The sequence below is a fragment of the Nothoprocta perdicaria genome, unplaced genomic scaffold (genome assembly GCF_003342845.1).
Source record: "Nothoprocta perdicaria isolate Ctin4 unplaced genomic scaffold, notPer1 scaffold_0, whole genome shotgun sequence".
Lineage (NCBI taxonomy): Eukaryota > Metazoa > Chordata > Aves > Tinamiformes > Tinamidae > Nothoprocta > Nothoprocta perdicaria.
The window spans coordinates 2889899-2903012 of record NW_020454092.1 but is presented as its reverse complement, the minus strand read 5'-3'; the positions used below and the strand labels follow the sequence as shown (position 1 = coordinate 2903012).

Here is a 13114-nt window from a genome sequence, read left to right as displayed (position 1 = left end):
CTAAATGTTAACCCAGGACATTCTTTCCTTTGCATGACTGAATAATTACTGTCAGGCACAAACTTTAAAACCAAACTTTAAAATCATTGCAAAGAAAATAAGCCCAGCTTGCACAGCAGTATGCTTAGTGCTTGAGCAAAATGGGAAATTTTTGCTTGCATGAAGTGATGTTTTTCCCAAAGCCAGCAGGGAGGTGTGGATTAGCCACCTAACAATGTTTAATGGGATCCACAGCAGCAATAAATGCCCTGCTATTCAATAAGAACAACTCCTTCCAAGGCTTGAAATTTTGGTATCATTTTGAGGTAGGGATTTCATTTGCAGAAATCCTGTGCATCAGCCTTTCTTGGAGGAAAGAGAAAAGAAGCTCAAGGAAGCCACAGATACTCTTTAAAGTGTCCTAAAAATGAAAGCCATGTTTAATACAGATTAAAAGAAACAGCTAAATCACAATATAGTAGTTGAATGTCATTCCTTGACAAGCTCTGTGTGATGGGATTGGTCTGCTGTTCACAAAAAGAGAAGGCAACCAATTTTTTTTATATGTGGTCACTGACTGTGTGCCTTTTTTTTCCCCTCTAGGTGCTCAATGAGAAACACAACTTGCAGATCAGCTGAACATTTCCTATTGCTAATGTACTGAAATCATTAAAGCTGTACTTTAAACAGCAAGAGTACCATAGCAATGTTAAATGGACTGAAGGGAAGGAAAATACACGAACTCTGCATGTTAGTGCAACTATATTATGAATAAGGTTATCATACTACCATATCACTTCAATTCTTTATTCCTCAATTATTTTTAGAGTTGGGCAGGGAGAGTTTCATTTTAACATTCTCTGCATCTCTCAGTTACAGTTAAAAATAGGGAAAGCTTTCACCTACGCAGTCTCACAAGGATATTATGAAAACAAATTAAAAGTTTGCGAAGCAACCAACTGCTATGTTCAGAACACTAAAGTGTGTAAAAGGAAATTAATATGAGTTTTGGACAGTATGGTGCTATTTTAAATTCTAGATGTAATCTCTTTGCAGATGCTGCTATTGTGGGAGATGCCTTTCATGAAGAGCTAACAGAATCCTAGATAATATCAGTTCCCAAAACTATGATACAGTTTGGCAAAAAGTTAATAATGGCTAAATTCCTTTTTCAATTGTTCTTAAACACAGGTTGCAGATCCCTTGGGCAAACCTTGTTCTAGTTTTCGCAGTCTGGGCTGGAACCTGCCTAGCACATGTTGCACTTCCAGAAGGTGAAAACATGCTGTGGACTGATAGCTCTGCTCACAGAGACAGACCAGCGGGTGTTTCCAGAAGAATGTTCCTACCTGCATGAATGGAGGAAGAGAAGAGTCACAGGAAAAGATGGCAGGAGAGCCAAGAAAGCTAAAAACCTGTCCGGATGGCCCAGAAAGTATGAAAATGCAGCTACCAAACAGTCTGAAGAGGTATGAAAATGCTACCAAACGGTCTGAAGGCAGCAACCAATAACTCTTGCTGCCTTCACACACAGCTGCAGCAGAGCACATGTGCCTGTTCTCCCCTCCCAACACCACAGCCTGCTCTCATGGGAAGGAGCTGCTCTTGTGCCCTTAAACCACAGCACAGGATCTGCACTCCTCTCATCCCAGCAAGGACACAACGGGAGCTGTGAAGGCAGCTCTTCAACATTCCCATGTTTCTCTGAGGCCAAGGCAGAGGAGGTGCCTTGGAGCAAGGACAACCCTTTTGGTGACCTTGCCGGTTATCAGCTCATCCAATAAGTTACCCATTAGCTTTTTCTGGTGCATTTTTGTATGCTGCCTAACTTTAAAGGCTGCCATCCCCCTGGCCTTCGGTTACAGGTGGAGAGCAAGGAAACAGAAGATTACCAGGATAACCGTGTACGAAGAGACTCTAGAAAGCTGTTCCCGAGCGATGGCAACACGAGGCCTTGCCCTGCTGTGGTGCACGGCTCACAAGAGATGAGGGCATGAAAGCCAGGACTGATTCAGTACTGATTTGCTTTCCAGAGGTACTTCCAAAAAGTGACCTGCCTACCTGATCATGCCAGATCACAACAATTTTAAACAGAAACTTTAAAAAATGCTCTTATAAGCAACGATACTTTAAAGAACAAATAAGTAATACTTGAAAGAACTTGAAACAAGCGAAGTGAACAAAGCCACACACACACCACCAAAAACCACTCTAGATCATCGCAATCCCACAGAATAATATTGCACATCTTCCTTCATCTGTTTCCAATAAAATATTTGTTCCAACTTCAGCTTTATTATATTTTCCATTTTTCTTGAAATCCTTGATTGTAAGTTTGTTTCAGCACTGCTGCACCCCTCATTTATTTCCTCTGCTTATTCCTACCCAACCAAATACCAATAAAAAGCAGCTCACAGGTGCCTCCTGTTACCCAACATGATCGCAATTAGATGCTGAGCTCCACACAGGGCGTCTCAACCAGGCTGGGTCTGCAAGCAAGGTAAATTTGAAACCAACGGTGGAGGACCAGGGAGCACAAAAATGCTCCTATGGTTAGAAGCATTTCAAGAGCCATTTTGTTATCCTTTTTATAATACCATTCTGATTAATCAAAGCTTGATCACAAAATGTTTACTATAGCCATCTGATAAAAAATAAAACTGAATACAGCAATGTAGCAGCACCTTACAATAATCTAATTTGAGCAAATTCCTAAATGTATTTTACAATTAGTTACTTCTGACCAAAATCCTTCAAAATGACAAAATGCTAAAGAAGTTACTCTACACTGTCTTCAATGTTGTTAAATCCTTTATTTTTTCTTCTTTGAATAATGTTTGTGATTTTTTACTTATCACATGAAGATGCATATTGAAAAATATTTTTCCATCTGCCAACAGTTTTCCCAAATCTCTGGAAAATGCATCAAGTAAATAAAAAGTTGCATAGTACGCAAGATTTATAAAATGGTATCAAAAAAGATTTCTGCAATGCAAGTCACATTTCCCTTGTCCTTTCCTAACAGCTTAGTACATCCATCCAAACTACTCTGCTAGTCCAACTCTCTTTTCTCTTACCTACATTGAAATATTGAAGAAAAATCCCACGAGCTTAATTGAAAAAAACTGAATCATTTTTATTACAATTTCAGGATTACTCCAAACTATTAACTTTCCATTTGTCATAAAGGTGCTCAATCCCCAAGCAGCTCTGTTGCGGAACTTTTGCTCTGTATGACAGCAAGTAACATTAGAAAACTGTAAAAATTATCTGCAGACAGACTTTGTTTACAAGAAACTACCTGCAGTATTTTGTATTCACAAAAGCATTGCTTCTATCAGTAGTGAGTTGCCAATTTTTGAAGTCCAACGAACTTTTAAAATGTATTGTTTTTCATGAGGAGCTTTGTTAAAAAACACACTGCAATCCAAGCTATGAGTCAAGTTGTCTTCCCCTTTAAGTAAAAGTATCAGGGTGGTAAAAACTGTAATAAACATTTGTTTCATTTCACTTGCTTTCTGGATCCATCTGGATTTAAGGAAAAAAATACATCTTATTTCCAAATTCCTCTCCAATTATGAGAGCTAGATTCTTGCTACTTTAAATAGATAAATAAAAATTAGAGATATTTACATGATCAAAAACCAGGAACAAGGTCTTATTGTCATGAAACGCATGGCAAACACCATTGAACAGATACAATTCTGTTGGCAGCCACAGGAAATGTTCTTAGTAGGGGGTGGAAGAAAATAAGCTAAAACCTACACACATTTCAGCACCTCTGCTTAGATAAGTGATAGCTCCATGGCCTTCCTTACAAAAGTATTCATTAATACTCTCCTCTAAAAAGAAAAGGCATATTGCTTTGATATAAATCAAACAGAAAGAAATAAGAAAAAACCAAAACACTTCTGAATTTGTTAATAACAAATGTAAGTACAACAGCCTTTGAAAAGTAGGGCAACACCACAAAGCTTGTTATTCACTAGCAAGCTATACAGAGTAAATCAACAGTTTATTAAGCATATCCTAGTGACCCAAAGTACTCAAGCACGGATCAAATGGGAATTCACAAAGGGCTCTAGGAGAACAGATTCAGCAAAGCTAAGTTCCCTCTGAAAGGCAGCTGAAGCTCCTCAAGTCCCCAGACTGCTTCCCTGCCCTGCCTCGCCTGACCAAACCAGTGCTCTGCCCAGCTCCGGCCGGGCAGCCAACCTGCCCAATGCCACGTGCCAGCAGCGCAGGAGCTGCCACTGCAGCGCAGCGGCGGCGAACACGCTTGCACGCAACTTCAGGTTTCCTGGTCCTAGTCTAATAATGAGAAGTAAAATACTGTTTTCACCTTGGAAGCTTTAAAACTCTTAATCTCTGGCTGCAAACAAGGAAGACTAGTTAGTAGTTTCTCTGTTTCCATCATTTCTAGAGGGATCTTGACTATTTATTCACAAAAACCCATCAGCAAGAGAGACAACAGCTCAGAGAGGTAGTGTGAGGCCAACCTCGTGGCGAGTTGCAAGGGTGGCCCAGCATCTTCCCTCATCCTGAATGGGGCCAGCAAATCCCACAGAGGCTCTGCTTGGAAGAGAGCGCCTAAAGAAATCAACCACACTATTTCTTCAGTCAAGAGACTCTGTGAAATAAAACTGCCCGGGAAATGTGTGTGCTTCCTGATAAGCCTGCAACCCCCTTCCTGAACACTGCATAGTTATACACCGTGTAATTCAAGGAGTGAAGGTGTACGCCAGGTTCCTCAGCACTGCTGTGTTCAGCACGGCAGGATCCTGGCTCACAACACGCAGAAGGGCTGGGAAGGGAGCGAAAAGGAGATGAGGAAAAGGGCCCTGCAGAGGGTCTCACCAATTCATGAAATTTTAAAACTAGAGCGAGGCACCATATTTACAGAGAGCAACATTCCTTGCTGACAAAACAAAATGCTAGCAAGAACACTGCAGTGCATCTTAGCAGTCACAGATTATTTCAGAAAATGTGTTGCAAGTAAAAAAAAATATATATATATGAAATATAATATATATATCTTCACATTCCAGTTATCTAAAAATAAGATGGACGCCAAAATAAAACCCAAGAGCCACAGAAGTTTATTCAGCACAACTCTGGTGAACAATCTGCTGCTGTTGTCTAAGCAAAGACCTCATGAATTCTAGGGACTGACATTGCATGGAGAGGGACCTGAGCTACAAAACCTGGTTTCTCTCATGAAGGAGGTTCATGTAACTACACAATTACATTACCCAGAGAAGAGAAGGGAAAAAAACCAAAACAAACAAACAAAACAGAGAGACGGGTGATACACAAATACAGATGCAATATATGTCTGGCTTCTTTATTTCAGTTTAGCAGGCCTGGTTTAGGAGCCAGTCTCATAGGAGACCTGCTGTGCTAGTTAATCTAGCACTGCAAGTCCTAGGATTTCCAATTTCAACTCATAAGTCAGTTTTCCAGTTTCTGAGCTAAAGGTGATTTTGGACTCATATGCACAATCCATATTATCAGTTGTAAGGCTGAAATATGCATTTCAAATTTAAACCAGCTTAAATAAAATATATTTGATTCAAACCAAAGTTATTCAAAGCTGTAGCTAGAAACTGCTTCTCTGAACCATTACACTTTTTGTCTCTAGCGATGAATGCATTTTTAGACTCACTAGTATATGTGCTGAGCAAGTACTGAGTCTGTAAATCTTTAGACTATCAACCTGCATCTTTAGGTCTAATAAGGAAAATGGACAAGAAAGTTTGGCAACTCGGTGTCTTTTCTAGAGATTTGGAGTGACCACGAAAGACGGCAGGTATGGTCGCCCACCTCGGCAGGTGCCATGCAGAAGTTCTGAACCTCAAGGAGTCTTTTCAAAAGACAAGTACCTCTGTAAGTACATGGTTCCACAGCCACCCAAAACCACTCAGGCCACCACACCCTATGTATTTTACCAATTGATTTAAGCTCGAGTGAAAGTTGAAGCAGCACTCTATAGTAAGACAGTAAGACTCAACAAAAACATCCTTCTATATAACTTACCTGCCATTGACAGTAGTATATTTGACCACATCTCCAGGCAGGACCACTGATAGTTCAATGTCTTTATCAATTACATTCTCTTTCTGCTCCATGGTGAAGTTGGCTGATTCTGTGTCATCAAAAGGAGAAACATCAACGCTTTTGGTCTCAGATGGAGGAGGAGGTGCTTTAGCTTTTCTTCTGAAATAAATTAACAAACATTTAAAAAGTATTTTTGTGTGTATTTGATTTGATATTGCCAATATTGATATATTGCCAAAATTCTCAACATAGACTTTACAAACTAACAAGACTCAGAAGAGGAATGAACCACACTATTCTTTTTCACTTGTACCTATACAGACAAGTAATGGATGTAAGAATATTTCAAATGTAAAATCAGTTGTAACAACACAGAAGACAAATAAAACACACTAAAATATCAAAGAAGAGAGAAATTGCTTAATTTATGGAGCAAAAAAGTTAAAATGTAAAAGCCCAATAAACACCAAACTCAAAACATATTTTTCATTTGATACTGCAAAGTCAAGTCTGAGCACTCGCCAAACATTTCCTGGCTTAGCATAAACAGAAGCACTGAACAGCACAGTGCAAAGCAAAATTGCACTAACAAATGGTTAATTTATAGTTTAGAAAGACATGGGAAGGGTCACAATTTTCAAATTGTGACTTTCAAATCCTTTTAAAAATCCTACCATCTGTATTTTCCTGTATATTTATAGAATAGCACATTAACCAATCTACTGTGCTGTATTTCTTTGTTGACATTTCAATCACAAGCTTTTATCTTATCCCCTCACCCCTGCTGATTTCCCAGCTATTTTTATTTTCTCACTCTCCTTTCCTTCTCAGCGAAAATGTGATATACTCTTGAATAGAATAGTTAAGTTTTACCTATTTCTCTCTCTTTTTTTTTTCCCTTTGCCAAAATGAAGAACAAACCAACCAACCCTGAACTGTGTAAAAGGAAAACTTCCTTGGGAAACAATTCATGATAGAGTAAATTTTGAGAATAGAACTTGCATTCCCTACAACATACAATTCAGCATCTTCTTTTATTCAAAGCACTTATCAGGAAATTATAATCATTCATTAGGTGCAAGCTTCATGAAAACATTCAGAAACATGAGCCCTGAGGTAAATAAATCAAAAATAGTGCTCTGGGTACTTGAAGAAGTACCTTGATACAAAGCAGGGGGGGGAAAAAAGCATCAAAAATAATATCTGCATTCAGTGGCAAATGCCTAATCATCCTGAAACAATTAAATTTTATTTTTATATTACAATTTTGTACTTAAGGAAAAAAACATGAAAGAGCTCTCATGATCACAAATATATTTTTAAAAAATCCAAGATGGAGGTACCTTATACATTTAGGAAGAACAAAGAATATCACTGATTTCACCATAAAAAAAAAAATGAGCACATATGTTTAATTTCTTATAAGTAATCTTTTAAAAAGTGAGAATTGAACTACATTCACTAAAAAAACAAATATACATATTGAAAAAGCATAATAAACAAAGGCTTCAAACTTTGTTTGAAGCTGACAGTTTAGATCCTGGGGTTGTAGCAAAGTTTATTGTCAGTGCAACCAAACAAATTAACTTCTCCAATTACCCTACAGAATCAAAACAAAGGCTGTAGTATATGGAGAATTAGAAACACACATCTCCCTTTTGAAAACAAAGTTTAAAGTCACTTACAGTGGAGAACAAACAAGGTCCACAGCAGCATTGCAAAAGACGACTGTGTAATGAGATTTCACATGACCCATCTGTTTCTGAAAGTGCTTAAGGAGTTTTGAACTTCAGAACTGCATGCTGAATAATTAACCATTCCCAGCCTCTCAAGAGCAATCGGAGGGCTCACAGCTTTCCGAACACGCACAGCGAAGATTCATCATTAAATTAGATGTCCTCTCTGCTGATGGTTTCAACTAGTTTTTGGTGTGTAGTGCTTCCATGCACACTTTAAGATCTGCACTGTTAGCTCCAAATCTTAATCTGGGTCCCCTAGAACAGCATGCCAGGGTCATTTTGGAGTTTTGTGAATGCTGCAAAATGAAGCAAGCTACTTTTTACTGCCCTCCAACATTTCTTTTCCTGTATGAATTTTAACTGCCAAACAGAAATCACTAGCTCATATAGACCTTATAAAGGAAGGAGAGAAAAGTATGAGAGGTTACTAAGAGCAAAAATAAATAAATAAATATAGCTTTTCCCATTTTACACCCGTCCTGTTGCCAAGCAGATGCACCTCAGATCACTGTTAAACAGTGCTTATCAAACTGCACTCAGCATTTTATCCCTGACGGCCACACACCACAGTAAGATTTGCTCATGAGTACTAGGAGACGGCAGCTTCCTCCCAGCAGACAATGGCAATTTTGTTCCTGGAATTCCAGAGTTAGTAGTTAAACAAAATTAACACCAGTAAAAGCAGGGTTCCTATTAGTAAAATCCAGCCTTATTTACAGAGTGTCCCACTTGCCCTGCAGGGAGCCAGAACTGCTAAAAGGCACTTGTCAGGGACATGTGCACCAGGTAGGATGGCAAAGTTGGGGACAGAGGCACCAATGGCTCACGCGCACATGGGGATCCCTGCCAGGCACTCGGCGGGTGCTGATGAAAAGCAGCGGGCGAGAGGGGCTGGAAACGGGGCTGGAAACGCTCTCATGCCATGAGCTTTAACCTGCAGTCGCTCCCGTTGCGCTGCGGGGCCTCCAGGAAGCTGCGCACAGGGTGTGTCCGGGGCAGACCCACCTCTGGCTGCTCCTGGTACCTCCTGTTTTAGCTTTACTCACCCCAGCCCCAGCATAGACAGCATTATCCAGGTAACTCCATGTCCCTGTCATCATTTCAAGCTCTTCATGAGCAAGAAAACCGACACTAAAGCCCAGTACTCTCTTACCTCCTCATCTTCTACCAGACACTCAGTAAATGGTGTGAGCTACCAGCTTTTTAATTGATTTTTCTTTTTTAAAGACTGGGAGAATGGTCAAGACTGTTTCCTCAATAGAAAGAAGAAAAAAAAAAAAAGCAATAGAATAAATTCCAATCACAGAACAATATTACTTAGAGTTCAGAAAAAGGTGTCCAGCTAATGATCTCATGCACAATGCTGTTCTTTTTCAGACAGTTTCCAGATGTGCTGAGAACGGAGCAGATCTGCTCTAATTTTTGAAGTAAACATTAGAAGGAGGTGGAACAACTAAAAAGCATCTCATCTCCTTGGCTACTCCAGAACTAAAGAACAGTTGTGGGAAGAATCAAAGTACAGCTTATTTAGCTAGGGCATACAGAAAGGCAGTTCAAATGTATTTTTTTTTAAATAAATAAGGCCACAATTTGTAGCAAAAGAAATCCTCTGCAAATTGTGCTGAAGTAGCCTGTTCAACACAAGCCTTCAGTGCTTCCCTGCTTCCACAGGCTCCAGCCCACTCCCGATGACTGACTTCTCTCTGCCCCCGGCACTGAAACACCAGGCTCCAGCCACCCGCAGTGATGCAACCCCTGCTTAGCGTCAGGGCACCAGCTCTCAACTGCAGCTCCCTGTCAGGCTGCAGCAACTTGAATGTCATCTTCTGTTTACTCAACTGCTTGTGACAAAGTGGAAAATATAATATTGCTCTCCTCTGATTGTTATCATAAAGCAGAAAAAAACAATTCCTAGCCCTGAGAAGTTCCTAGCCCCATAAATTCATGATTTTACATGCTCCATATTCCCCTTGTCAGTGGGAATGTCAGTGGTGCATTGAAGCCTTTTGTATGATAAAATAAGATATAGTCATTTGATATTAATTAATAACAATAAAAAAGCTTCAGCACTTCAGCAAATGCATATTACAAAGTTTCAAGTAGGAGATTTTTAACTATCAGTAACTGCATAAAGGAACTTTAAAACAATGAGAAATACTTGAACTTACAACGGCCTAGATACTCCAGTTATCAGCAGCACTTCCTCTCTGTAAGGATCACTTTCCCCCAAGCACTGAAGAGAGAGGAAGTCTATTTGCAAATTAAACCTTCTCTGCTAGATATGTACACAACCAAAGGCCAAAGGCTAAAGCATAAACAAACCACCAAACCACCTCCTAGAGACTTGCTATCAAAGAAAGTCTCAACATTGACAGGACTTAACTTCCAAGCTAGAACACAACTACATGAGATACTCTACAAAACAAAGACACCTTGCACAGGAATTACTCAGGATCACACTTCCAACATCAGAGTCATTGCTCAAATCTTCTGTAAGAAGCACCTGGTAAAGGCAGGAAGGTAACAGTTCTCTCAATTCAGTCATCTCCAGATCCTGAAGAAGTTTATTAAGCCAATAACTTCGTACTGCAGCATAGGTTTACAGAGATTTAAATTTGTTAATTTGACTTCTAGCATAGCTAAGTAGAGGTTTATATGAAGGGCAATTATACATTTATTTCTTCTTTTGTATCAACCTCAATATTTGAAAGCAGCACTTTCTTATTTTCAAAGTCAGAAGGGCATCTCGCTCAGGTTTAGATCACCTCAGTAGAAAAAAAAAATCCCTGCAATGCAGCTCCCTCCAAGGCTTTTCCTGCCCTTGACTTCTTACTCTAAGCAATTACTATGTTTTTTGATTACGACAATGATGCATCTCCACATCAGCAGCAGATGGCCAAAACCTCTCACACATCATCTGCTCAACCAAAGTACATCTGAGTAAGAGTTCATGTCTATTTAAGTATATTTTGTTTGGTTTACAACGTTGTATCAGTTCTACAACAGATATTAAAAAAAAATTTAAACCACTAATTCCTTGTATAACTTTCTCCTTAACAATATTCACCTGAGGAAATTGGTCTCGTACTGTGCAAAGACTATAAAAACACCAACTTCCCCGTTGATTCTTCAGTTCTCTCTCTGGAGGTTATGGCTTCAAGGCAGCACCACAGCACATCGCCAAGATCAAACACTAAGGAAAAAGATTTAGGAGCAGTGCAAGACTGCAGCCTAACTGTGCTTCCCAAACTACGGGAAATGACTGAAGTTAGAGTATAAACACATGCCCTTCCTTCAGGAAAAGTTAGTGCCAACTGGCAGAGCCAACTGTGTCTCTATCTTGAATTGAGTGATAAAGACAAATGAAGAGCTGGATATGGGAATAGGATCCTATAAATCGGGAACACAAACCACAACCACCCATGAGACGATGAGACAAGCAAGGACAAAGCTTGAAATAAACTACGGACTTAAACAAAACAAAAGAAAACAGGAAAAAAAAAAAAAAAAAAAAACCAGAAAGCCCCAGGGCACTGAAAATGTAAAGGAAGAAACAGAAACAGCCTATTCCTTGTCTTTGTACATCTGCTGTAAAGAGGATTTGCTGATCCAACTGAAGATCCCAGACATTTCTTATCACAGTATGGCAGACACCAAAAACCTCACTCACACTTCCAGCTTTAACATCCTTGTTTATACAGCATGAAACACGTCTGCAAACTTCCATCACTAGACTCATCATAAATCTTACCTGCATTTAAGAGCTATGGCTGTACATGTAAATACAATCATACTTTCTTGCTCGCCCCTTCTCAGTCAAGACTCACTCAATTTTAATATGCAATGGAATTAAAAGTTAAATACAGCAAGTAGTCTTCAATGGCTCGTTCAACATTTGCTGGCAGGTCTAGCACTGCTTGTCGAGAGGCTCAGCAAGCAGCCCCCACGGCTGCAGCACCGCGTTTGCCGGCAGGCTGCCTGGGATCGCTCTCAAAACAGCACCTCTCCAAAGAGGAGGTCTGCGCACATGAACTTCCCATTTCCAAAGCTCAAATCTGTTAGACCAGGTGCTAATAGACTACTTGTTAGGAATTAAGGTAGTTCATGTCTGACACAAGCCTGATCATTCATTGCCATGTGAATACCATGTAGCTATTTGAAACCATTAAGGTACTTGTTTCTGAAAAAGCCAGACAGAAGAGGGATAGCTCGTATCATTTACATGGTTGAAGAACACGTCCTAGAACTGTCTAAAAACAGCAGCTAAAGAGACTCACCAGCAAGATGAGGTTTTCACTATGTTTTTCTACACGCACAGTTTTCTTAATCACAAACCTAAAGACAGACAATTTCTGGTACATGATAAAAAAATAAAAAGTTTCTGTACATGATAAAAAAGATACTTCAAAAGTTAAATTTGTTCTGCATGTATGAAGACATTACAGTATATGCATTAGAAAATTTCCAGTTTTATTTTTAAAATAATCAGCAGACCATAATCAGCAGTTGCAAAACCAGAAATGTTTTTTTTCTCCACCTACCCTTTAACTCAATATCTGAGCTTCCTACATATGTCTCTGGCAGATGCTTTGTAAGAACAGACACAGACACAGGACTGTAGACAGTATTCACCTAAGAACCACCCTATGCCATTCCTCAGAGAGTTTTCTTCCACCAAGATTAAAATATTTAATGTTTATTTGAAGACTTTCAAAAAGTCTCTAACTTATCATCAGCTCTGCGTCTGCTTCGCTCATTAGAGCGAAGGAGGCCTCCTGATTTACGATCCATATGGCAAAGATCAGAATTTAGAAATTTCAGAGGTTGAAAATTTGTAAGAGCACTTTTCCTACTGTAAGAGCACCTGCTGCATGTTAAGACCAAGGTGTGGAGCAAGGAGAGACAATCTGTAGGAGGTGATCCCTGCAAGCCACGCGCAGAACGGGTGTGGAGCACAACGTGGGGGTAATATTTGCTGCATCTCCTCCATAGGTAAATGCAAGCACTCAGATTACTAAACACTTATCAGCTTAATTATTCAGGGAAGATTCTGAAATTACAGTGTAGAGATATGGTACCCAGTAGGTGACTCAGCAGCTACCAAAAAAAACAGTACAGAAACATACTTCTAATTCCAATTTCCAAGCGGAGGGACAATCTACAAGTCTCCTCTGGCAATGAGGTATTTGAGTATTTCTCTACAGATTTCCAAGCTGGAGGAAGATCAATATTGCAAATTAATACTGCTATTTAAGTATAATATACTTAAGTATACTTTATATAATTATATTTATTATAATTATACTTTTAAGTATAATATACTTAAGTATACTTTAAGT

At 39.3% G+C, this 13114-nt stretch overlaps 1 protein-coding gene across 1 annotated transcript in view; it reads right to left on the bottom strand.

Moving 5' to 3' along the window:
- Positions 1-13114, bottom strand: part of COBLL1 (cordon-bleu WH2 repeat protein like 1) — a 45465-nt gene that overhangs the window by 28286 nt on the left and 4065 nt on the right. The window contains exon 3 of the mRNA XM_026036726.1: positions 6016-6195. Coding sequence (XP_025892511.1) covers positions 6016-6195 — 180 coding nt within the window. The remainder of the gene's footprint in view (positions 1-6015; positions 6196-13114) is intronic.